The following is a 27,549-nucleotide window of genomic DNA, read 5'->3' as shown; positions in this document are numbered from 1 at the left end:
GCATCCATATTTCTACCAACGGTCTCTTCAAAGCAATCTAGGCTTTTTCTATCAATCACCTCACATTTCTTCCAGGCTCTACCCATTAATCCAATTCCAAAGCTGTTTCCACATTTTTGGTGTTTTCAATAGCAGCACCCCATTCTCCTGGGACCAAAATCTGTTTTAGTTTCCTTGGCTGCTCAAGTAAATACCATGCAATGGGTTAGCTCAAACAATGGGAATTAGCTCACAGTTTTGAGGCTAAGAGAAAGTCCAAATCAAGACATCATCTAGGTGATTCTTCCTTCACAAAGACTGGTTTCTGGGGCTCGTTGCCAGCTGCCGTTGGTCCTGGACTCCTCTGTCACATGGCAATGCACACGCAGCCTCTCCTGGCATCTCCATTCTCTTCCAGGTTCCATTAAATTTCAGCTTCTTGTGGCTTTCTCTCTCTCTGTCTGAGTTTCACTCTGCTTATAAAGGACTCCAGTAATAGGGCTGAGACCCATCCTGGGCCACACCTTAACTGAAGAAACCTCGTGAAAAGATCCTACTTACAATGGGCTCACACCCCAGGAATGGATTAGCTTTAAGAACATGTTTTTCTGGGGTATATACAGCTCCAAACCACCACAGATGCAATGACTGAAATATTAAGTACGTTTAAATCCATTAATTCATAATGATACTAAAAAACATACAAAATCTCTACCACCATTGAGAGGTGCTAGAGAACAAATTATTTTGAACACTGATAAACAAATGTTATGAATCAGAATTTATGCTGTCTCCCCTGTATAAACTCTACCTCAGAGTAACCTAATACATAACGAGGACAAGTTTCTTTTTATAGAAGTGCTCCAGCTACTAAATGAAGAAATGACGGGACGAGAATGCCTTATTCTGCAATTACTAATGAGATGACGGATCAGGGCAACAGCAGAGCTGCCTGCACCAAAGAGAAGAGATACCCAGGGATTATGGGTGCATAAACACCTTTCACCACCTGCCAGTATTTGTGCAAAAAAAAAACAGGACAAAAAACCCACCCAAATCAAACCTGAATCTAATCAAGTCTCTAGGTCTAACTGTCAATTTCTAGGGAAGACAGAGGCCAGAGGAAGATGTTCAACATTGCCACAGGGATCAAAATCCAGACTATAAGAAACCCTATGGGACCGATATCTGATTTCTTCAACAAATAAAATGAAAGAGAATCTACAGAATAAAAAACACTGAAAGAGATCTATCAACCAAATACATTAGATGGACCTTAAATGGATCCTCATTCAAACAAATTATTAAACATTTTTTAAGACAATCAGTAATACTGGAATGCTAGTGGCATATATGAAGACATTAAGGAATTACTGTTAAATTTTTTAGGTGTGATAATAGTTTTGTGGTGAGGTTTAAATCCACTCCCCGACTCCTGCCTCTGTTTCCTCATTTGTGAAATGGAGTGGGCTGTTACAGGGGTTACAGAGAAAACACACGCAAAAGACTCAAAACAGACCCTGGTAAACAATGCCCAAAAACATCAGTTATGACAGGAACCCAACCTTTTCCTCTAGTGGCATGACAAGGATCCCCCCGACTTTGAGGAGATTCTTCATGTAATCTTCATGCTCCTTCTGAACACCAGCCCCACAATACACACGGTCATACTGAGTGCAGTCTGGAGAAATCTCCAGGCAATTGCCAGTAACAAAGGAAGGTTCACAGAATTCAAACCTGAAAGTAAAAAAGGTTTTCTATAACCAACACGCATCACCTTACAACAAGTCCATACAGTACTTCTATGCTAATGACCCATTGTGTTTTGAGTGTAAAATCCCACAGCAGTTAGTATTAATCTAATTAATACTAATTAACCTAATCTAATCCCACAGTAATTAGTATTTAATCTTACTTGTCAAAGCTGTCGTTTGTTTTGATGAAGAAGTCCAGTTTCTGTTTTGCGTACTCTATTACGTCTGAGTGAAGTTCCACCCCATGGTTTACACCAAAAGGACCTAAAGGGTTTAAGAATAAGAAACTTTTTAGAACTGGGGCAAGAACTCTTGCGTCTTTGTTTCATTTCTAGTTTATCAATTGCAATACATCTTACTTAGCATAGATAATTACAGAAATTCATAAGGTTTGAAAGTCTTAGACACATTATTGGGTCTAAATTATCCAAGCTAATCTCTAAATATGCTTGGTGGTTCCCACTTACTACTTAGTAAACATTTCTTTTCTATTATCACTGATTCCAAAAAGAAAGGTGAGCAAATCTTTCCAAAGCCTCGATCTCTCAGCTCTCAAACTTCTAAAGATTCATTTGAAAATTGAAAAAAAAAGCCAAGGTTTGAAACACAAGAGTTCAGTATCTTATCAATGCACTGAAGAAGAAACACATATTTGCAAATGAAACTGGGGAGCCTCCCAGCCTGTACGTGTCTGTCACAGGCCGCCGGGGAGACTGTTTTCCAACAAGTCCCCGAAGTACTCAGATGTGATCATTTAATAACCCTCCCCAAACAGGTTTTAATCATTACTAAAACAAAACTATAATTCCAAGTCACAATGAAACATTTTTTATATCAAAGGAAAGTTTATCAGTAACTTGAAATATAGCTGTGAGGAAAAGTTTTTTTCTTAAAATTCTTCAAAGTTTAAGAAAAAATTATAAGCCCACTTGATGAAAATTTACCCTCTGCATAAAACTGCCTTTGAGTTAAATCTGGGTAAGCAGAATACTACCCAGCAAATGTAAAAGAGCAAGCTACCGATTCAACTTGGTTGACTCTCCATTGTGTGGAACGCATTTACATGGGGGCCAAAACCAAGCAGAGCTGATCTATGCGGACAGAGGTTAGAACAGCGGCTCCCTCCCCAGAGGGGCTGGGTTCTACCTACCAGGAGTGCTGCTAACACACCCCACACTCATTCTGGGTGGTACCCACACGGAGGCACAGATAACTGCAAAAATTCATCAAGCTCCACACTTGGGACTTGTGCACTTTACCACATGTAAGTTATACCTCGATTTTTAAAATATGCATATAAAAATCAACATGACCTATAGGGTTCCAGTCTGTAAGACAGCTACACTAAAACAACAGTGTAGCCCTCAACCTGCAGCCCAAGAGAAACACTGGTAAACAAGCATCTGTCCGTCTACCCCACAGCTCTCATTCTGCCCTCTGGCTCGCTCTGAGCCCTTCCCCAGCCAGGGGTCCCGCCTCCCACCCTGACAACCGTGCCTACCGCTACTTCCTCTCGCAGCACTCTTCTGCCCACAGACCTGCTGCCAGAACATTCTTCCAACCAGACACAACCCTGCTTGAGAAGCCACATCTTCACTACTTACCACAATTCCGAATTCTTAAGAACTTCAAGACCCTCTACCAGCTCATCAACTTCATTTTCCATGACTCCTGGCATGGGATCATTGTGCTGAGAGACTAAGAAGATCTGCTTGTGTTTTTCCATGCATAATATTCTTATTAACCCCTCATCTTCACCACCAAACACATATTAGGTCGTTTATTCTAATAAGAGACACAATAGCCATGGGTAAAGGCTCCTACTCTCAAAAGCCTAAAACTAAACTGAGTAACTCTCATACCCTATCTGCCCCCAACACAAAGGTGATTAATAAGTGAGGTGTACTCAGTAGGTTCTGTGGGGATCCCCTGGGGCTGGAGGAGTCTGAGGGAGGCAGCACTGAGGGTAGACCCTCCACCAGCCCCCATGGAGGAGCTGACACCCACGCGCACTCACGTCCTGCTGACAGCCCTCCCAGGTCCCCATCTCCAGTGGGTCTCATATCCTCCCCTTGTTGGGAGAAACTGGGAAAGGAAAGCCCCGCATGGAGGAGAGAGAAGCCCACAGAACAAGCCCAGGAACATGGCTGAAACAGGTGCAGTTCAAGGTCAAGCCTAGAGGGCAGCTGGGGTCAGATGAAGGACTTCATTCCCACCTCTGTGGCTCTGGGATGACTGGCATGGAGGGGTTTCGAGGATGAGCAAACTGAAGTGAGGGGCCCAGGGAGCACAGCCCTGAGCACAAGTCACAGCCCGGCAAGCACCACCTTTTCCCTCAAATCCGAGCCTGTCCATCCTTGAAAGCCAATTCCAAAGTCACTTCCTTCTTACTGGGCACATCAAAGCAGCAGGTTAGGTCCATTACGGCAGGAAACACAGCTTTCCTTCCTTCAAACACCTGCTCTCCAAACACCCCATGAACTCTCAGTAAATAGGGGGCTCTCAAAAAAGAGAAGCAACAACCTCAAATTTTAAGCCCTTTCTTTACAACTTCTAGAGAATGTCAAGTGACCTCAAGTTTAAGTCATCTTTTCCTAAGCATTTGGATTATTTCAACAGCATTTCTAATCTAGTCAGTTTGATAATTCATTTCCTTTGCAAATAATAATTTGTCATAGAACCTTCAATTGTTCAAGTACAATGGCGAGAACTGCAATTCACTGACTCCAGAATGATAAGTAATATAGGCACTGCAGTCTCTTAACAATGCCTCAAAAACACAATAGTCTTACAAGGAAAGAAAAGGGTCAGAGAGCATTTTGCTTTAAAAAACTGCAAGATTGTAGGAGGATGGTAGAGTAGGAAGCTCCAGGAATCAGTTCCTCCACCAAAACCACCACTGAACTGGCAGGAACCGTCTGAATCAACTATTTTGGAGCTCGAGAGTCTAGTGGTACACTGCAGCACCCAGGGAAGAGCTGAACAGAGGATGGATAAATTGCAATAAATATTGGTGAATTTCACCCTACCTGGAGCAGCTGCCATCCCATTCCGTAACTGAGGGGCGGGCAGCAGTGGGGACTGCAGCCTGCGCTCCTGGGGCAGCTTGCTGGGGCTGGGGTGGGCTGTAAGGACCTAGTCCTCCAAAATCTGGGGTGGTATGTCTGATCGCTGATCATGGATTTTGATCAGACATCTCTGATTGCTGGGGCACCAGCTCTGAGGGCAGCCACTGTTCCAAGCTCTAGCCCTTAACAACAGCAACAAAAAACGCAATCGCAGAGGAGTGGAAGAACTAGATTTCCAGAGTTACAACAAGTTAATACTCGGAATGTACAGTTCTCAAGAACAACAAAAAAATCTGAAAACACAAAAATAGGAAAATATAGCCCATTCAGATGGGAAAAGACTTTGCCAGAAACCATTCCTGAGGAAGCTCATACACTGGAACGAATAGTCAAAGACTTCAAGTCAACTGTCTTAAATATGTTCAGCAAGCTAAGGAATTCATATACAAACAACAAAAGGAAACTAGGAAAATGTGTGAAGAAAATAAAGAGATGAAAGTATAAAAAGGAAGTAAACAGAAATTCTGGCCCTGCCATATATGGTAACTGAAGTAAAAAAAAATTCATTAGACGGATTCAGCAGCATATTTCAACTGGTCAAAGAAAGGATCAGTAAACTCGAAGATAAGACCACAGAAATTACTCCTTGTGAGAAGCAGAAAGAAAAACTAACAAAGAAAAAGGAACAGAGCCTGAGAAACCTGTGAGACAACAGAGAGAGAGAAAGGGGCAGAAAAAGTGTTTGAAGAAATAATGGCTGAATTTCCCAAATCTGATGAAAGACATGCATATACACACCCAGGAAGCTCGACAAACTCCAAGCAGTAGAGACTTTAGGAGCGCTACACCAAAATGTATTATAGCAAAACTGTCAAACTCCAAAGACAAAGAGAGGATTCTGAAAAGAGCAAAAGCAAAGCAACTTGTCACAAACAGGGGATCACCCAGCAACAGCAGAACACACATTCTTCTCAAGTGCACATGGAACATTCCCAGGATAGACCACATGTTATGCCACAAATCAAATCTTAATAGCTTTTAAAACTTTGAAATGATGCAAATTATCTCTCAGATCACAATGGAATAAAACTAGAAATCAGAAACAGAAAGAAAATTGGAAAACTTAAAAATATGTGCAAATTCAACAACACATTAAACAAGCAAAAGGTCAAAGCAGGTATCACAAGGGAAATTAGGAAATATCTTGAGACATACAAAAAAGAAAATACAACATACCAAAACTTATGGGGTGCAGCAAAGGCAGTGCTTAGAGGTACAATTAAAACTAAATGTCTACATTAAAGAAGAAGAAAGATATAACCTAACCTCATACTTAAAGAAATGAGGACAAGAGCAAATTAAACCCAAGGTTAGTAAAGGAGATAAACAGTAAAGAATAGAGCAGAAATAAAGAAAATAGAAAACAGAAAAAAAAGAATAGAATCAACACAACCAACAATGGCTTTTTTGAAAAGATCAATAAAATTGGCAGACCTTTAACCAGACTGAAAAAGAAAGAACAGAGAGGACACAAATAACTAAAACCAGGTATGAAAGTGGGGAATTATTACCAACCTTACAGAAATAAAAAGAATTAATAAGATGGTTCTATGAACAATTACATATCAACAAATTAGAAAACTTAGAGGAAATGGACAATTCACTAGAAACATACAAATTGCCAGTTCTGACACAAGAAGAAATAGAAAATCTAAATAGACATATAATAAGTAAAGAAATTGCAGTGGTTAAAAACCTCTCAACAAAGAAAAGTCCAGGACCAGATAGTTCACTGCTGAATTCTAGCAAACATTTAAAGAAGATTTAACATCAATCCTTTTCAAAGTCTTCCAAAAAACAGAAAAGGAGGGATTACTTTCTAACTCATTTTATGAGGCCAGCATTACCCTGATATTAAAGCCATGTGAAGACAGGACAAGAAAAGAAAATTACAGACCAATATCTCCTATGAATATAGATGCAAAAATCCTCAAGAAAATCATTGGCAAACCAAATTCAACAGTCTATTAAAAGGATTGTACACAACGACCAAGTGGGATTTATTCCAGCAATGCAAGGATGGTTCAACATAAGAAAATCAATCAACGTAATCACCACACCAATAAAATGAAGGAAAAAAAAAAACATAATCATTTCAATTGCTGCAGAAAAGGTGTGTGACAAAACCCAACATCCTTTCATGATAAAAACACTCAGAAAACTAGGAAAAGAAGGGAAATATCCCAACATGATAAAGGGCATTTATGAAAAATCCACAGTAAATATCACATTCAATGGTGAAAGACTAAAAGCTTTCCCCAAGACCAAGGATGCCCACTGACCACTATTATTCAACATTGTACTATAAGTTTTAGCCAGAAAAATCAGGCAAGAGAAAGACATAAAAGGCATCCAAGTTCGAATGAAGAAGTAAAATTATACCTATTTGTAGATGACATTATCCTATATAGAGAAAATCACAAAGAATACATAAGAAAGCTCTTAGAACTAATACATAAACTCAACAAAGTTGCAGGATACAAGACAAATACACAGAAGTCAACTGGATTTCTATACGCCAGTAATAAACAATCTGAAACAGCAATCAAGAAAACAATTTCATTTATAATAGCATCTAAAAGAATAAAATACCTAGGAATAAAATTAACCTAGAAAGTGAAATACGTGCACACTAAAAACTACAAAACATTGCTGAAAGAAAATGAAGACTTAAATAAACGAAAAGACATCCTGTGTTCATGGAGTGGGAGACAATATTGTTAAGATGTCCATACTGACTAAAGTCAGTCTATATACAAAAATTAATTCAAAATGGATCAACAATAAGCATTAACAGTACAAAACTCTTATAAGAAAACACAGAGAAATAGCTTCAAGACCTTGTAGTAGGCAATGGATTTTTAGGTTTTACACCAAAACCACAAGAAAAGAAAAAATAGATAAAATGGACTTCATAAAAATTAAAAACTTTTGTGCATCAAAGGACATTACCAAGGAGGTGAAAAGACAACCTACAGGGTGGGTGAAAATATTTGGAAACTATATATGTGATAAAGGTTTAATATCCAGAATATGTAAAGAACTCCTACACCTCATTAACAAAAATACAAACAACCCGATTAAGAAACAGACCAAGGATTTAAATACATTTCTTCACAGGGAATAGTCAAACGGCCAGTAAGTGTATGAAAAGATGTTCAACATCATTGGCCATTAAAGAAATGCAACTTAAAATACAGGATATCATTTCATATCCATTAGGATGCCCATTATAAAAAACAAACAAACAACTAAAAAGAACAAGTGCTGGTGAGGTTGCGAGAAGCAGGAACCCTCGAACATTGTTTGTGGGAATGTAAATTCCGTTGTAGAATGCAGTTTGGTGGTTCCTTAGAAAGTTAAACATAGAATTTCTATATGATCCAGCAATGATCCAGCAATTCTGCTCCAACAAATTGTGAGCAGGGACTGAGACAGATATTTGTACACCAATGTCCAGTGCAGCATTATTCACAATAGCCAAAATGTGGAAGCAACTCAAGTGTCCATTAACAGATGAATGAATAAACAAATTGTGGTATATCCATACCACAGCATTATGTGGTGTATTATCATTCAGCCATAAAAAGAAGTGAAGTGCTGGCATATGCTACAACATAGAATGAACCTTGAAAACTTCATGTTGAGTGAAATAAACCAGACACAAAAGAACAAATATAGTGATTTTTTCTCTTATATGAAATATTTATAATAAGCAAATAGAGACAGAAAGCAGAACAGTGGTGACCAGGGGTGGGGGGACCAGGAGTTCTTGCTAAATGAGTCTGAGTTATGGTTTGGGATAATGAAAACACTCTGGAAATACACAGTGGTGAACGTTACATAGTGTTGCCATTGTACTTAATGTAAAAAAAATTGTCCACTTAAATGATTAAAATGAATTTTATGTTAAGCATATTTTACAATTAAAAATAAATTTTTATAAAAGGAAAAAAAAAAAACTACACGTTTAAAATTATTAAAGTCGTAATCCATAGCCTAAAGCAAAATGATCAGCCTCAAAACTTCAAGTTTATATCAACTATACAAACTTAATAAAAATTTTCATTGCCTAACTATAAAAATTAATTGTTACTGTTTGGATTTTCTAAAATGACTATAAGAACTACAAAGAAACAATGCTACAATGCAAAACACGAATGCATTCTTACTTGACACTTCCAAAATTAAGAACCTTCAACTGACTTAACAAGTATGTCAAGATACTTAAGCCAAAAACTGTGGAGTCCTTATTGATATTTCTTTCTTTCATAACCATCCTCAACCCATCAGCAAATCACGTCAGTTTCAGCATCAAAAAATAAAGAACCCAGCTACTGTGCACCATCTCATCACTGCCACCTTCGGTCCAAGCCTCTCGTCTTGACCGTGCAGTAGCTTCCTCTGCCTGCTTCCTGCTTCCTCTTTGGAGTGATGTTTTAAAATACAGGCCTCTGTCAGAACATTCCATCCTACTCGGAGTAAAAACTAATATCTGTTCCCCTCACTATGACGCTTAACACAAAGTAGGAATTCAGCAAATCCTTGGTTACCTGATAATTTTTAAATTAGTATTTGAAATGACCATGTTTCCACGGATACTTTCACAATGTAATTTTTTGTGAAATATGCTAAATGGCTTCAAATAAGACAACCTTTTGAAACCCCTTCCAATTCCTGAAATTTATTTGAAAACAAAAAGCACATCATCCTCACTCTTTCACTATTAAAAGAAAACAACAAAAACTGCTTGGAAGAACCGTAAGTCCTAAAGGACTCTGAAGTCACTCCACGGAGTGACAAGGACAGCCGAGTGCTTAAAGTGAACGGAGCAATCACCACGAGGTCAAGATGGACACGAGTCCTTGGCTCTCCTGCCCCATCCGTCAGGAGGGTGTGTGATCAGACCGTGAGGCCGGGCAGGACGGGACCCAGCCCCAGGCACGAGAGGGATCGGGAAGACACGGTCCAGAGGCAGCCCTCTAGAAAACTCGGGCGCTCAGGCCTCCCTCTGTCATTCCTCATCCGTCCACCCCATCGCTATGTCTGAACAACACTGGACACCTCCTGGGTGGCCAAGAGGAGCTCCTTCCACACAGTCTGTGTTCACAGAGGATGCACTGTCCGCAGCCTGCGTTTGCTCTGTCCACAGGGACTACACTATAAGATAAACGGTGCTTTGACAGCAGGGTGCCTCCAAATCCTCTCTCCAGATTTACCTAAAATAAGTCCGACCATGGAGCTGAGGTACCCAGTGCCACTGCCCAGGTTCAGAAACGAGAGCCCGGGCTGCAGGTCCAACGCTTCCATCACCTCCGAGTATATGCACGGCGCAGAGAGGTGAAGGTTCCCATGCTTCCACGCCAGATCCTTGTACGCATTTTCTTTAAACTCTTCAAGATAATAATCTGCACGATCAATAGCTCGGAAAGCCTGCTCCACCAGCTCAGTCCGGATGTACTGGGCTTCTTTTAAATTATCGATCAGCTCATCATTGTCTTCTCCGGCACTCACAGCACCTCCCATCTTCAATATTACACTCAGGCAGCACTGCAATTAAAAAGGTGAGAACAATCAACACTCTAAACACACATCAACTCCACACCAAATTCTGTATTCTGAAAATAATAGAGACGGAGTATCTTTTGGCAACACCCATCCAAACCCCCAAGATATGCCACATTCAGCCCAAAACAAAACAAAACAAAACATTCCCAGTTAAATTTGAAATGCAGGTAAATAACAAATACTAAAAAGTTATTTGTTGATAATTTGAAATTCAAATTTAACTGACGTCCTATACTTCATGTGGCAAGCCTGTATCACCCACTACCACCACCACCCCCACACACACAAATACCATTTACATCAAGGAATCCATTCAATCTGTTGATCTGGATCTTTTTAGTATTCAAATTTGAGGCACAAACAACATAAACAAAACTCTCTTCCCAAATAAAACACACTGTGACAAATATAGCAAACAAAGCTATTTCAAGGCTAAATCTTAGGAGGAAGAAGAGCTGCTACCATTTCCTAGTTCCTCTCTGGAAGTGTACGCTACGCCTTCCCAGCTCTTTAAAAATGAAAAGTACACTTCCTGCCTTCTCCCAGCTGCCTTCAAGAAGTGCAGCACCTGTTCCCCTCTTAGCTCAGCGACTAAAATACAACGTTCCGTCATACAGTTCACAGGGAAAATGCTTTCTGCGTCTCAGTACTCCTAAAGCTACAAAAAGGTGCTTTTCAATATTATACTTAACCATGTATTACTTCCCAAAGGAATAGCTTTACTTGACATGAAACGGTTAATGTTTTACAACAGATCTGATCAAACAGGTGGAAAAATCACCAGACTTCACCAAGACTGACACATTTTCTGAATCACATATGACGATGATTTTATGATGACAAAGTTTATACTTGCTTTTCAACAGCAGAATGAGGACCATAAACACGGGGAGGGGGAGGGAGGATTCACACACACACACACACACACACACACACACACACACACTCAGCAATTATGCTGGGAGAGTGTCTCAGCACTGAAGAGTACACAGATGAATCTTAAGCTTTTAACAGCAGGAAAACACAGTGTATAAAGGATGTGGCCTAACCTGAAGTCCCTTCCATGACATAGTAGAGTATCAGTAGAGTCGCCCCACAATCAAGAAGTTAGGCCTGAATACTACTTTTCAACTCAACACGATGGTCCAAGTATTAACATTTCACCCTCATTTTAATTTTTTCAGAGCCCTCATTAGATGACAGTCTGTGGCCTGTTAACGGATCAAGTAAGGTACTAAACGGGTTGAGCTTAATCTTGGATAAGCCACTTAGTCTTGAGACACCCTGACCTAGGGCAGTCACCTTACATTTGGGGTCACTGGTTGCATATGAAGGAATGAGTTTGGACGTCTAAGGTTCTATTTCGGAAAAGACCTAACTCATCACAGAGCCTAATGAGTGGTCCGGAAGCCTCGAACGTGCAGGCCTCTCTCTCTTTCCATCTTAAAGTCACTGTTGTTGAACTTGCTTTGCCTCCTACTAAGTACCCAGCACTTACTTTGAATTTGTCCTCACTTTGAAAGCTTATTCCCTATCCGAAGGTCAGCTTTTAGTAAAAACAGATACCATCTTTTTCAGGACCACATTTAGGCTTTACAACATAGTTGGAAAGGCAAATTAGGGCCATGAGGTTAATTTGCTCGTGGTCACACAGACAGGAGGAGGTTAGAATTCAAACTCAGGGCCATCTGCCCAAGGTGGGTGCTTCACACCACACCAAAACACAGCTTTACAAAATTCTCGAGTGAGCAAAATTCTTGACCACAAAACTTTCGGTCATCTTTGTTTATTTCAAAATGATAGACTGCATGACTATGGAGTAAGCCTGTCCTTCCCACTGTGAGGCTGCACGTGGACACCTGGGGGGCCCAATATTAGTTTCAGCTTTGCCTGGCAATGTAACGCTCCCTCACGCTGGAAACAATCACTGGTCTGACCAATCTCTGAGGTCACCAAAAAAGCACCAACAACAGACTGAAGATTTCCTTGTCAAACTAAATTCTATCACCTTCACCTAGATTCTACAACCCAGATGAATCCAATTGTTCAAAGTAATGGTGATGAATCACTTTTAGGTTGCTGCACCCAACTTTCAAAGATGTAGTACACGCTGCAATCCTTAATACAATTCTCTGCCCTGTATTATCTGGCCACACCCCAACAAGACCTTCTTCACAGCACTGCACCTTCCAAAAACCAGCCTGCAAGAGCACAGGAACAGGCAATGGAGCAGAAGCGGCTGGGAATGCCTCAGGATTCGATTTTGGGTGTAACAGAAACATGAAGCAGGTTCAGGGGGTCAAGAGGCCAGCGCAGTCTGTCAGACCAGAGAAGACCCGGCTCCGCAGGGAAGGGGAGCACTGACAGACGGTCCCTGCTCGGTGGAAGATGGGCTGGCGAAGGGACCCAAAACCCACACCTCAGGCAGGCGGAATGATGGAATAAACTCAGACTGCTCATCTTGAGAACAGAACTCTTACAAAGAATGCACGGTGATTTTTTCAAATACTTGAAAGGCTGCCATTCGTACATGAGACTTGCTATTCCCGGCCCTGACAACAGAAGGACCAATGAAACAGATGATTACTTCTAAGAACTGGAACGGGAAATAATGAAATGAGCTTTCTCGGTAATGGAAGGCACTGGAGCCATCACCTCTAAGGCCCCCTCCAGCCACATCTAGGACCCCATTTCCCTGAAGCACAATTTCTGAGTTGGCCGTGGTCACCTCAGCTTCACTCCTTCTTGGATGACATTCTACCAAACATCCAGAATGGAGCTGTCTACTCTGAGAAGAAAAAGAGAACATACTCAGGCACAGGACTGAGGAGAGCAGGGATGGTACTCTGATGGTTCTGCGGCGCAACGCTGGAAAAAGCCTCAACCTGAGAGGCACGTTCCCCCCTCACAAAACGAAACCCAAGCACCAAGACCAGGCTAGTTCTCCTTCCCCAACTAAAGCCCTTGGCTCAGTCCTCGTGCTCTGCTCCCACTCCCTACTCGCCAGGGCTAGAGAGGGCCAATGTTTCAGAACAGAATTGTCACCTTATGAAAGCCTGGGGCAGAATTGTTTTAAGCCATCTTAACTATCGACTTGCCATAGAACTAATTACAAATGTTTCCTACTTAGTGGGTTTGGACAAGCTGTACATTTGGAGGGCAGGTAGGTTCAGGAGTGTGAGTGACGGGCACCAGGACCTACAGGAAACCCAGGACATCAGAACAACAAGCTCTGGGTGAGAGGATCCTCAGACTCCCCCCTGTCACAGGGAGGCCCTTGGGGAAGGGCGGGGATGTCCAAGCCCCCAAGAAAGAAGGGACAGGAGGGGCAGAGGGGGACTGGAGAGGGGAGCAGGGAGAGAACAGGGAAGAGGGAGCTGGAGAGGGGCTGGAGGGGGTAAGGCGAGAGAGCAGGGGGAGCTGGGGAGTGGAGGGAAAGAGAGCAGGGAAGGGGGAGAGAGCAGGAGAAGGAAGGCTGGGGAGGGGGAGCGAGCAGGGGAGGAGGAGAGAGCAGGAGAGGAGAAGAGAGCAGGGAAGGGGGGCTGGGGAGGGGAGGGGGAGCGAGCAGGGGAGGGGGAGAGAGTAGGGGGGAGATGGGGAGGGAAGGGGGAGCGAGCAGGGGAGGGAGAGAGAGCAAGGGAGGGGGCTGGGGAGGGGAGGGGGAGCGAGCAGAGGGGAGGGGGAGAAAGCGGGGGTGGGGCGGGAGCTGGGTAGGGAGGGGAAAGGGAGCTGGGGAGGGAGAGGGGGAGCTGGGGAGGGGAGGGAGCTGGGGAGGGGAGGGGGAGCTGGGGAGGGAGAGGGGGAGCTGGGGAGGGGAGGGGGCTGGGGAGGGGAGGGGGAGCAAGCAGTGGAGGGGAGAGAGCAGGGGGGAGAAGGGGAGGGGAGAGAGCAGGGGGGAGAAGGGGAGGAAGAGGGCAGAGGACAGACGGAGACAGAGGGGGGCCCGGGGGCGGAGGAGGGACCGGAGACGCCGCAGGCCGGACCCGAGGGGTGGCAGCTGGTCCCCGGCCGGCGGCGGCGGCTCTACCTCCGGGCTCCGCGGCCCGCGACCTGAAGCTCCTCGGGCGCGTCCTTCCCCGCGCGCCCGTCCGCCGTCTGCGCCCGACCCGCCGCGGTAAACACTGACCGCCGCTACTGCGCCTGCGCGCGCAACCGCCCGCCTGCGAGTGCGTCCCGGGCTCGGCCTTTAAAGGGGCGACGGCGCCGCCTGGTGGGCCCCGGGCCGGCCGCGAGCGAGCCCGACCTCCCGGCCGGAAAGGCTCGTTCCTTGGTCGGGATCACCGAGAAACTCTCTGGAGCCCACCCTGAGCCTGGCACCGGAGGCTCCGCTGGAACACATGGAGAGTCACCGAGCGAGGGGCCGACTGCAAACAGACGAGGACGAAATGGACGGCCCGGGGTGCTCAGGGCGGCGCTGGCAGCGGGCAGGGGCTCGACGCTGCGGGCGGAGCGGGCTGTGCTTCGGGCGGGAGCGTTTGCGCCACGATCTGGAGGACGACGGGGACCCAGCCGCGCGCGGACGGTGAGCACAGCTGGGCAGGGAGGGAGGGGCTCTCGGCGGACCCCTGCCCGCCTGTGACCCTCACGAGGTGGGAGCCCCGTGCGGCCTCGTTTGCACCCGCCCGCCTGCACCGGGCCAGTCGCTTTTCCTCTTTTCTGGGCCTCTGCAGAGAAAAACACCGATGGAATGGGCCGCGTCCGCGTCTGCCCTTGCAGCCAGGGGAGCCAACGCATTTCCGCATCGTGCACAGGGCACTCTGTAACCCGCAGCCGGAGACGTCTCACGCGACACAAGGACGCGGCACGGAGGGCACAGTGGGTTCTCAAGACATGACACTGCTACAAGTTTTTGGATCTGGAGAAATGGACTTTGGGGTAGAGGGAGGAGCACACCCATAAAATTGCCTTGGGTTCTACGAGGCAAAAAGAACATTTTTTTTTTGCTACTTAGAAAGGAATGATATGCAGAGGTGAACTCCCTCACTCCCGCAGGAGAAGGGGGGGGTGAGCTGAGATGCTTTGGCAAAAGCAAACATAAGGCTAGACAGCAGGCTGGGTAGGCAGACTGTGTGTGACAGAAACAAGGTGTGATTTCTCCAGGCCTGGGGGATCCCGGGGTGTGGCGCGTGCGTGCGTGCGTGCGTGCGTGCGTGCGTGCGTGTGTGCGTGTGCGCGCGCACGCACTCAGGTGCTGGGTGACAGTGTGTCCACTTCCAGCATTCTCAAGGTTGGTCAGGAAGGTGCTGCTGAAGCCGACATCCTAAGGTTTGCAGGGGACGAAGTCCCTGGCTGGACAGGGACTGATCTCAGAGGGACGAAAGTTGTGTTTGACGGCCTCAGGCTGCAGGGATGCTTGGCAGGCAGATGGCACATGAGCTGTCAGGGCCAAGCCTGGCCGTGGCCACAGGGTCATTCTGCACCTCGTGTTCTGCTGCCCTGTGTGTTGGTTTCATGACTCAGTGCTGCAGAGCAGGGATGTCCCTGCTGCCACACCTTCCTACCCATCCCTGTGGTGGTCTGAGACAGGAGCCCTGAAGCCACCTGTGACCCTCTCCCCTGCTAGGGGGCACATCGCTCCACACACCGTGCCCCCGCCCCCATCACCTCTTACCAGAAGGGTCCAACAGCCTCTTAGATGGCCCCTCAGGCTTCCACCCCTCGGACCCTACCGTGGGCTCTGCCCGCGGTGTTGTCAGTCTAATACACCCTTCAGCTTTTCACCTAAGGCTTTTAGCAGCCATTAAAACTCATCGCCTGTATCCATTATTTCATTAGAAATTACAAAATTCCTTTTGCATTTATTAATTGGATTTCTTCAATAAAGAACCACTTTGTTTCATCAACTATTTGATTGCCCTGAATGGGAAGGCAGAATTAATGTTTGATTCTTTCCCTCTAGTCACCAGGTTCTAGAATATTGAGTGGTACCCAGCGGCCTCCAAGGGTAACCAAATTAAAATTTCCCACCAGCATTATGAACTCAGGAGCATTTCTGATGTGTTTTGTTCCTCTGCAGCCATCCCTTTTGTTGCTCGGATTGTTCTGTCTGTGGCCAGCGAGCCCCTCCAAAGTTGGCCTTTCGCACGACCCAGGCATTGCCCGTGTCCTTCTTGCTTTTTGGAACGAGATATTTTGGGCTCATCTTGCTCTAGGCTGGAGCCAGCTGTTGTCTGAGGCCCCTCACTCCTTTCGGTGGGGTGAGGGTTCTTGGAGACCATCATCTGAGCACTGAGATGGGCTCTCTCACTGGTTATCATTGCTTCTAGGCCTTACCAATGAACAGAACTAGGGGTACTGTTCATTTTAAAGAGAAGACAACATGGTAGTTCATACAGATATTTGTGATCCAAATTTAAGAATAGAGGGTTTAGCTTTAAGTTCTTTGATTTTATATTTGTATCTTTTTTCTCTTACACTGAAAAATTTACCTCCTGACGACCTTAACATAATTACTTATTTGCTTTATTCACATATATGTACATATCTATTTTCAGATTAACAGTATCATTATTATTACTGAAATCTACTGATAACAATTTAAAATTTCTTTGCAGTTCTCTTTGTCCTGAAGATATGTCAGACTAGGAAGATACAGCAAGATTACCGTGAGTTAGAGGTACTAGAAAGAACTCTCTGTGTGGGTGAGTCACCAGTCTGATACACACTTAGTTCATTTGTTCCGTTTTGTTTTCAGTTTGGTGGGAATTGCTTCATTTTTATTTAATTTTGTTTTTAAACTACATAAAACGTTTTTCTGTTTCCAAAGTCAAAACTATAAAACTACATTCAGAGAAGTCCAGTTCCCCTCCTTGATCCCCTTCATCCTGTAACTTCCTTCCTCTTATGGTCAACCATTTTCATTAGATTTTTGTTTTTTCTTTTATTTAAAATTACATATAATACACTTCCTTTTCTTGCCAAGACTGACAAAGAAGAAAAGCGAGAAGATGCAAATCAATAAAATCATAAACGAGAAGGAGGGCATTACTACTGATCCCACAGAAATAAAAAAAAGATTATGAGAGGATACAATGAATAACTTTATGCCAACAAATTAGACCACTTAGAATAAACAGACAATTTCCTGGAAAACAAATAACCTAGCCTGACTCTAGAAGAAAGGAAAGACCTCAACAAACCAGTCGCAAGTAAAGAGATTGAATTAGTCATCAAAAACTTCCCCACAGAAATGACTCTTGGAGATGAGCCTGGGCCCTGCATTGTGAGATTGAGAAAACCTTCTTGACCAAAAGGGGGAAGAAAAATGAAATAAAATAAGGTTCCAGTGGCTGAGAGATTTCAAATGGAGTCGAGAGGTCACTCTGGAGGGTATTCCTATGCGCTATATAGATATCACCTTTTGGTCTTTAGTGTGTTGGAATGACTAGAGGGAAATACCTGAAGCTGTCAAACTGCAACCCCATGACCCTGATTCTTGAAGATGACTGTGTAACTGTGTAGAGTGCACAGTGTGACTGTGTGACTGTGAAAACCTTGTGGCTCACACTCCCTTTATCCAGTGCATAGAAATGGGTGGGAAAATGGGGACAAAAATTAGATGAAGAATGAGGTGGGCTGGAGGGGATGGAAAGAGTTAGGGGTTCTTTCTTACTTTTATTTTTATTTTGGAGTAAGGAAAAGTTTCAAAAATTGATTCTGGTGATGAACGCACAACTGTGTGATGGTGCTGTGAATAGCTGATTGTACACTGTGGGTGACTGTAGGGTGTGTGAATATATCTCAGTTAAACTGGATTAAAAAAAGGTAAATGAATATGGGAGGAGGAGAAGAATGAGATGTCTGGGGTGTTCCTTTTATTTTAATTTTAATTTTATTTTTGGAGTAATGAAAATGTTCGAAGTTTGTGGTGATGAAAGCACAACTATATGACAATACTGTGAAACACTGTACACTTTGAATGATTGTATGCTATGTGATTATATCTCAATAAAATTGCAAAAACAAACAAACAAAAACAACAACAACAACAAAAAACAAACCTCCCCACAAAGAAAAGCTAGGACCTGACGGCTTCAGAGGCAAATTCTACCAATCATTCCAAGAAGAATTAACACCAATCCTGCTCAAACTCTTCTAAAAAATTGAAGAGGAAGGAACACTACCTAACTCATTCTATGAAGCCAACATGGCCCTAAAACCAAAGCCACATAAAGGCACCATGAGAAAAGAAAATTACAGACGAATGTCTCTAATGGATATGGATGCAAAAATCTTTAAGAGAATACTTGCAAACCAAATCCGACATCACATGGAAAGAATTATACACCATGATCAAGTGGGTTTTATACCAGGTATGCAAGGGTGGTTCAACAGAAGAAAATCAGTTACTGTAATACACCACATCAACAAATCGAAGGGGAAAAACCACATGATAATCTTGATTAATGCAGAAACGGCACTTGACAAAATTCAGCATCCTTTCTTGATAAAGACACTTCAAAAGATAGGAATAAAAGAAACTTCCTTAACATGATGAAAGGCATGTATGAAAAGCCCACAGCTAACATTGTACGCAACAAGAAAGACTGGAAGCTTTCTCTCTATGATCAGGAACAAGACAGGGATGCCCACTGTCACCACTGTCTTTCAACCTTGTGCTGGAAGTTCTAGCCAGAGCACCTAGGCAAGAAAATAAATAAAAGTCATCCAAACTGGAAAGGAAGAAATAAAAATTTCACTGTTTGCAGATGACATGATCCTATATTTAGAAAGTCCCAAAAAAGTCAATAACAAAGCTACCAGAACTGATAAACGAGTTCAGCAAAGTGACAGGATGCAAGATCAACATGCAAACATCAGTAGTGTCTGTACAATAGTACTGAGCAATCTGAGGAGGAAATTTTTAAAAATCCATTTATGGCAGATTTAAACCCGTTTGGCAGGGGCAGTCTCAGTTCTCTGAGTTTCTTCCTGATGAGCATCTCTCTTGGCTTCTGGTTACTGGACTTCCCTAACGGCGCGGCCCCCAAACCCCAGTCTTCACTCCTGCCTCAAAGAAAGAAAGTAAAGCTGCTTCCTGCCTCCAAGCCAGAGAAAACATCAGCCACTCCGGGCTTAGCAAAAGGAGAAAAAGAACAGCAGGAAGCAGTTGAATATATTGATGGAGTACGAAATGAAATAGACAGACTTAATGAGCAAGCCAGTGAAGAGATTTTGAAAGTAGAACAGAAATACAATAAACTTTGCCAACCATTCTTTCAGAAGAGGTCAGAATTGATCGCCAAAGTCCCAGATTTTGGGGTAACAACATTTGTCAACCATCCACAAGTGTCTGCACTTCTTGGGAAGGAGGATGAAGAGGGACTGCATTATTTTACCAGAGTTGAAGTGACAGAATTTGAAGGTATTAAATCAGGTTACAGAATAGATTTTTGTTTTTATGAAAATCCTTACTTTGAAAATAAAGTTCTCTCCAAAGAATTTCATGTGAATGAGAGTGGTGATCCATCCTCAAAGTAGACTGAAACCAGATGGAAATCTGGACAGGACTTGATAAAACGTTCAGGTCAAACACAGATAAAGCCAGCAGGAAGTGGCACATGGAGAACCAGAGAGCTTCTTGACCTGGTGGACTGACCACTCTGATGCAGGTGCAGGTGGGTTAGGAGAGGTCATCAGAGATGATACTTGGCCAAATCCATTACAGGACTGTTTGGTTCCTGATGCGGATGATGAAGAAGGGGGAGGAGAAGAAGAAGATGATGATGATGATGTTGAAGAAAAAGGATTGGAAGATACTGATGAAGAAGGGGATGAGGATGAAGGGGAAGAAGATGAAGGTGATGATGAGGGAGAGGAAGGAGTGGAGGATGAAGGAGAAGATGACTAATAGAGCACTGATGGATTCCAGCCTTCCCTTTTTAATTTTCTCCGGTCCCTGGGAGCAAGTTGCAGTCTTTTTTTTTTTTTTTTCCTCTTCTGCTCAGTCACCCTGTTTTTGAGATCTCTTTTCTCTCCTTTACACCATGGTTCTCAACTTATTTTGGGGGAAATATCTTGCACAGAATACAGTGGGAAAAGAATCTCTACCCATTTCTGTTCCAGACTCATTTTTATCCCTTCCTGTCTCAAGAATAACAAAAAAAAAACTTTATGGAATCAACACACCACCATGCTCTGTGGGAAAAAAGAAAAATCCTCTGCTTCCTTCACTCTGCTGGAAGCTGGAGGGTGCTGGGCCCCTGTGTAATAGTGCGTAGAATTTGAGCTTTTTTCCTCCTTTCTCTGTATATTGGGCTCAGAGATTACACTGTGTCTCTATGTGAATAGGAACAGTTAGCATTTACAAACATGTATCTGTCTACTTTCTCTTGTTTAAAAAAAGAAAAAAAACTTTTAAAAATGGGGTTATAGAAGGTCAGCAAAGGGTGGGTTTGAGATGCTTGGGTGAGTTAAGTGGGCACTTTGACAACATGGCTTCTCCTTTGGCATGTTTAATTGCGATGTTTAATGGACATCCTTGCAGTTTAAAATGACACTTTTAGAATAAAATTTTCTCCCAGTGATGACTTACCCTGCCACTCGATGGGAGAATCAGCAGAACCTGTAGGATCTTATTTGGAATTGACATTTTTCTATTGTAATTTTGTTCCTGTTTATTTTTAAATTTTCTTTTTGTTTCACTGGAAAGAAGAGATGATGCTCAGATTTAAATGTTAAAAGTGTACAATTTGCTTTGTTACAATAAAACTAAATGTATACACACAAAAAAAAATCCATTTACGATAGCAACTACAAGAAACAAATATCTAGGAATATATTTAACAAATGATGTAAAGGACCTATACCCAGAAAACTCAAAAGGTTACTAAAAGAAATCGAAGATCTAAATAAATGGAAGGACATCCCATGTTCATGCATAGGAAGACTAAATATCATTAAGATGTCATTTCCACCCAAATTGATTAACAGATCCAATACAATCCCAATCAAAATTCCAACATCCTCCTTTTCAAAAATGGAAAAGCCAATTATCAAATTTATTTGGAAGTATAAGGGGCCCTGAATAGCCAAAAACATCTTGAAAGAGAAGAACAAAGTTGGAAGACTCACACTACCTGACCTTAATGCATATTACAGCGCTACAGTGGTCAGAACAGCGTGGTACCTGCTAAAGATAGACATACTCTGATCAGAGGAATAAAATTGATAGTTCAGAAATAGATGCTCACGTCTATTGTCAGTTGATTTTCGACAAGGCTGCCAGGTCCACTCAACTGGGACAGAGCAGTCTCTTCAACAAATTGTGCTGGGAAAACTGGATATCCCTATCCAAAAGAATGAAAGTAGACCCCTATCTCATAACTTATGCAAAAATCAACTTAGGATAGATCAACGACCTGAATATAAAAGCCAGAACCATAAACTCCTAGAAGGAAATGTGGGGAAGCATCTTGTGGTAGGCAGTAGTTTCTTAGAATTTACACCAAAAGCACAAGGAGCAAGAAAAAATAAATAGACTACTTCAAAATTGAACACATTTGTGTTTTAAAGAACTTTGTCAAGAAGGTTAAAAGGCAGCCTACTCAATGGGAGAAAATATTCTGAAACCTCATAACCAATAAAGGCTTAATATCTAGAATATACAAAGAAATCCTACAACTCAACAATAAAAAGACAAACAACCCATTTTAAAAATGGGCAAAAAACTTGAATAGACATCTTTCCAAAGAGGCAATACAAATGGCTAAAAAGCACATGTAAAGATTCTCAACATCACTAGCTATTAGGGAAATGCAAATCAAAACCACAATGAGTTATCATTTCACACCTACTAGAATGGCCACTAATAAGAAAACAGAAAACTACAAGTGTTAGGAAGGATGTAGAGAAGTAGGAATACTTATTCACTGCTGGTGGGAATGTAGAATGATTACAGCCGCTTTGGAAAGCAGTTTGGCAGTTCCTCAAGAAGCTAAATATAGAACTGCCATATGATCTGACAATCCTGCTACCAAGTATATACTCAGAAAACAGAAAGCAGGGACATTGAACAGACATTTGCACACCAGTGTTCACAGTGACATTATTCACAAGTCCAGAAAGATGGAAACAACCCAAGTGTCCATCAACAGATGAATGGTTAAAGAAAATGTGGTGTATCTGAACAATGGAATACTGTTCAGCTGTAAAAAGAAATGAAGTCCTGATGTATGCAAGAACATGGATGAACCTTGAGGACATTATATACAGGGAAATAAGCCAGACTCAAAAGGAAAAATATTGTATGATCTACCTAGTACTGTTTCCAGATTTGACTTCCAGGTTTGTGGCCATGCCACAAGAAAGAATTCAGGGACACAGCACAGCACAGAGTAAGCAGGCAGAAAATTTATTAGGTGCACATGTAGAGTGTAACTGGAGCTCCATGTTTGGGAGCCTCCATTTCAGGCTTGACATTTCATTGTGAGAAGGAATTTAAAGATGAGGCAAGCAGATATAAGCAAGTGAGAGAAGTTTACTGAAGAGAAAGAGAGTGCATGCATAAGGGGTAAGCTCAGGCGTGCTCAGGGGAGAGTTGCACCAGGCTGTTTGGCACATGGGTTTCTATTAGTTTAAAGAAAGGGAGCTGAGGTTACAGACGTTGGCACATCAGGTCAGGGGTGATGTTGGGTTTTTGTGAGGAGGGCACGAGCAGTTTCTCACCCTGTGTTGTTTCAGGCACGTCTTGCTGTTTCAGTTTCAGTGGTTAGATTTAGATCAAGCTCTTATGTGCAGGGTCTTCATGACTTTTCTCTTAGCTGATTTTCAAGAATGTCAAACTCTTGTCTTTTGAGAAGGGAGTCCCTGATTTACTGGGCCACAGGGTGTTCTTGACAGTACTCTTTCATCTTATTTTTGTAAGCAGAACTGAGAAGGTTCAGTTAATGTCCTTCTTGAACTAAGCACAAAGAGTAGATTGCTAAGCTCAGCTGGGGTAGACATATTTTTCAGCTATCAATATGAACTACGTTTAATGAAAAAACTCACGGAGTTAATATCTAAAATATACATTACCAGGTGATAGAATGATGGTGGACAGTAGGGAGCTGCTGCTTAATTTGTGCAGCATTTTTAATAAAATTGGTTGTAAATGTTTAGAAATGGCTAGAGGTCATGGTAGCACACTATCTTGAGGGCAGTTAACTATGCTGAATTGTGTTTGTGGTTGTGATTGAAAGGGGAAGTTTGGGGTTGTGAATGTCATCAGGAGGAAAGCTAGAGGATGAAACATGGGGCTGTATAACACAGTGAACCTTGTTGTGGATGATGGCTGTGGTTAATGGTCTTACTTGATCTAGAACAAATGTATGTCACTATTACAAGGTGTTAATAATAGGGTGGTCCAAGGAAAAATACACCTGGAGCAAAATATGGTCTATGGGTAGCAGTAATGTGTTAATATTCTTACATCAGTTGGATCAGAGGTGCAACACCAATGCTAAATGTCAACAGTAGGGGGAATATGAGAAGGTTGTACTTTGTATTCTTAGAAAAATGTTGCATGTCACAGAAACAACCAAACCTACCTGGCAGTTTGTTACTCTTTTACTCTGATGCTTCTCTGAAAATGCATGATGTCAGCTGCGGGTCAGAGCTTCCTCTTCAGCAAAACAAAGAGAAAAAAAGCAAACTTTACACAAGAAGCAAGGCAAGTGTGTAAAATATGCTCTTCCTATCAATTAACATAACCCTGTAAACGTTACATAAAATGTAAATGTGGGGCAAGGTCAGGTGTCCCAGCAGGACCCTTTGGACGTCTTGAACTTTGTGTAGCTACGTACTTCTGTGGGATATAAATGTGTCCTTGTTGTCAAAGGCAGTTTCTGGAACCTTATTTCTGTAATAACAAAAGTAAGCCTAATTATAATTAAGACCTAAGAGTCACCCCCTGAAAACTTCCTTGTTGCTCAAGTGTTATCGTGATCTCCCTCTCTCCCTTTCTCCTCCTCTCTCTCTCTCCCTCCCTCTCTCTCTTTCTCCCCCTCTCTCTGTCTCTCCTCCTCTCTCTCTCTCCCTCCCTCTCTCTCTTTCTCCCCCTCTCTCTGTCTCTCTTCCTCTCTCTCTCTCCCTTCCTCCCTTCCTACCTCCCTCTCTCTCCCCCCCTTTCTGTCTCTCCTCCTCTCTCTCTTTCCCTCCTTCCCCCTCTCTCCCTACCTCCCTCTGTCTCTCTCTCTCTCTCTTCCTCCTTCCCTTAGCCAAACTCTGCAGATAAACTCGCTATCTTCCCCACTATGTAGGACACGACTCCCAGGGATGAGCCTCCTGGTGCCAAGGCTATTACCAAGCATTGATCAGTGATGCATTCGTAGAAAGACCTGTATCAAATGGGGGGAAATTTTAATAAAATTGACCTCAGGTTCCACTTAAGAAATTAGAAGAAGAAGAGCAAATTAAACACAGGGTAAGAAGAAGAAAGGAAATAATAAAGACCAGAGCAGAAATCGATGCAACAGAAACCAGAAAACCAAATAAAGAAAAAGCAATGAAAGCAAAAGCTATTTCTTTGAGATCATTAAAATTGATAACTTCTATCAAGACTGATCAAGAAAGAGAGAAAACACAAATTACCAATATCAGGAATCAGAGAGGCGATATCATTACAGAATCTACAGACATGAAAGGAATAATAAGAGAATATTGTGAAAAGCTTTATGCCAATAAATTTGACAACTTAGATAAAATGGACAAATTCCTTGAAAGACATCAACTACCAAAGCTAACTTAAGAAGAAATAGGTAACATATATAGCCCTCTACCTATTTACTTTTTAATTTATTTTGCAGTTAGTAACTTCCCTTAGAGAAAACTCCAGGCCCAGATAGCTTTACTAGGAATTTACCAAATATTAAGGAAGAAATAACCCCAACTCTACACTAACTCTTCCAGCATTTCTCTGATACTAAAACAGATAAATACGTTGCAAGAAAAGAAAACTACACACATTTTTCATGAATACAGGTGCAAAAATTCTAAAATTTTAGCAAATTGTGACCAAGCAGGGCTTACTTCAGAACTGCAAAGTTGGTTCCGCATTTGAAAAGCAACGTAATTCACCATGTTAACAAACTGGAAAAGGAAAGACCATGTGATCATCTCAGATGCAGAAAAGGTAATTGTCAAATCCACATCTCTTCCTGCTGCGGGCTGCCAGCACCACTCCCTTCACAGGCTGTTGTCTGTCGGCTCCAGCTCAGTGGTGAGCTGTGGGCAGGGGCATGAGCAGAGGCCTTTGGTCAGTTGCCAAGGGTAGGACAAGTCCCAAGCGTGAGGCTTGTGTCTGCAGAACCAGCCTCCCCTGCTGGGATTCCCGCCCTGCGGTGTCTCAAGTCACTTTTGAGCTCAGAGTTGCCTGGTGTTGGGCCAGAGCAGCACCTTGACATGAAAGACCGCGGCACAGCTACCCCCAGGCAGCTGGGTACAGCCAGCGGCTTACAGGGAGGGTCCTGGACCCCAGAGGTTTGGGTGGTGTCATTTGTAGGGCAACGATGTGCCCAGTGGCCCCTCTGGCTCCCCTCAGGGGCAGCTGTGTAGGGCTGGAGTCCTGAGGACAGGGTGAGGTGCCCCGGGCTCAATTCTGGGTGTGCCAGGGGGCCCAGGAGGATTCCAGGGTTCACACCTCAAGGTGTAGCATTTCATTTTGAAAAGCTGTTAGCTCTGCCACCCTGCAGACAGCAGGGCAGGCGGGTAGAAGCAGGTGTCTATGAGCGTCCATCGTCCTGAGCGTCAGTTCCTGCTTCAGCTCCTGGGGGGCATTCGGGGGGAGGAGAGGTGGGGGCTCCTGCCCCGTGTGGATTGTGGGTTGTTGTGTCCCTGCCAGGGTGGGGGTTAGGGGGTCTGTGCTCAGAACACATGGAGTGAAGGATTGAAATCCTGTCGTCAGCCTGACTCGGCCCTGCCTGAGAGCACCAGTTCTTACTTTATTTACATGTTATCTGATTGTTTTTACAATGGGCAAGTATTGCTTTTTCAATAACAATGATTTTTAAATACTAAGCATTTTAGGAATAGCAACCTGTGCGCAAGGAGGAACTCAGTTTCTGAACATAGGGCCTCAGCTGCCCTTGGCCTTGCCCTGCTTGGTGGACAGAAGGCTCCCCACTGCTTCAGCTGCTGATGAGGACTTGCTCTGCATCTGCTCTGTGCCAGTTTGGATGTACTGTGTCCCCCAAAACACCATGTTCTTTAATGAAATCTTGTGTGGGCAGACGTATTAGTGTTGATTAGGTTGGAACCTATTGCTTGAGTGTTTCCATGGAGATATGACTCAATCAACTGTGGGCAAGACCTTTGGTTGGATAATTTCCATGGAGGTGTTGCCCCACCCATTCAGGGTGGGTGTTAATTAAATCACTGTAGCCATATAAAAGAGCTGACAAACAGAAGAAACTTAGTGCTGCAGCTGAGGGACACATTTTGAAGACAACCGTAGAAAGCTGACGCTGACATTTTGGAGAACACCATTTTGAAACCCAGCCTGGGGGAGCAAGCAGATGCCAGCCCAGCTAACAGATGTTTTCTGGAATCCAATGGCCTTTCTCCAGAATTAACCCAATTGTTAATGTCTTACCTTGGACACTTAACAGCCTTAAGACTATAACTTTGTAACCAAATAAACCCCCTTTATAAAAGTCAATCCATTTCTGGTATTTTGCATAATGGCAGCATTGGTAAACCAGAGCATGCTCCAATGCTTACTATTTTCATGTTTTTCTAAATAGCCATCTTTGTGTGTGTGAAGTGGTATTTCATTGTGATTTTGATTTGCATTTCCCTAATGGCTAATGATATTGAGCATCTTTTCATGTGTTTGTTGTCCATTGTATATCTTTGGAGAAATGATTCTATTCAAGTCCTTTGCCCATTTATAATTTTTTTTTTTTTTGTCTTTCAGTTGTCACATTGTACAATTCTTTATATATTCTGGATATTAAGCACTTATCCAATATATGGTTTGTAGCTATTCCCCACCATTCTGTAGATTGTCTTTTCACTTCCTTGACAATTCCTTTGTGCATAAAAGTTTTTAGTGATGTCAAATTTATCTATTGTGTCTTTTGTTGCTCATGCTTTTGGTGTCATATCTAAGAATCCAAATCTCAGTTCATGAAGATTTGCCC

At 43.0% G+C, this 27,549-nt stretch overlaps 1 protein-coding gene and 1 pseudogene across 10 annotated transcripts in view; one reads left to right on the top strand and one right to left on the bottom strand.

Annotated features, from left to right (window-relative positions):
• Positions 1–14,573, bottom strand: part of PCMTD2 (protein-L-isoaspartate (D-aspartate) O-methyltransferase domain containing 2) — a 69,251-nt gene extending 54,678 nt beyond the window's left edge. For 2 of the 10 annotated variants that reach the window (XR_005213025.1, XR_005213026.1), the window contains exons 1-4: positions 11,479–13,412; positions 10,081–10,411; positions 1,895–1,997; positions 1,545–1,716 (exon numbers count right to left, since the gene is read on the bottom strand). Coding sequence is in view for 8 of the 10 variants with exons in the window: in XM_037811302.1 (XP_037667230.1) it covers positions 1,545–1,716; positions 1,895–1,997; positions 10,081–10,411; positions 11,479–11,499 (627 nt within the window). In the remaining 2 variants the exon portion in view is untranslated. Of the gene's footprint in view, positions 1–1,544; positions 1,717–1,894; positions 1,998–10,080; positions 10,412–11,478; positions 13,413–13,433; positions 13,831–14,412 lie in introns of those variants that run through there. The other 8 variants (XM_037811302.1, XM_037811306.1, XM_037811308.1 and 5 more) reach the window with 8 other exon arrangements.
• Positions 14,574–19,129: 4,556 nt separating this feature from the next.
• Positions 19,130–22,066, top strand: LOC119515402 (annotated as a pseudogene).
• Positions 22,067–27,549: the final 5,483 nt, after the last annotated feature.

The sequence above is a fragment of the Choloepus didactylus genome, chromosome 19 (genome assembly GCF_015220235.1).
Source record: "Choloepus didactylus isolate mChoDid1 chromosome 19, mChoDid1.pri, whole genome shotgun sequence".
Classification (NCBI taxonomy): domain Eukaryota; kingdom Metazoa; phylum Chordata; class Mammalia; order Pilosa; family Megalonychidae; genus Choloepus; species Choloepus didactylus.
Note: the sequence above shows the minus strand (reverse complement) of the source record. Positions and strands in the feature narration are given on the sequence as shown.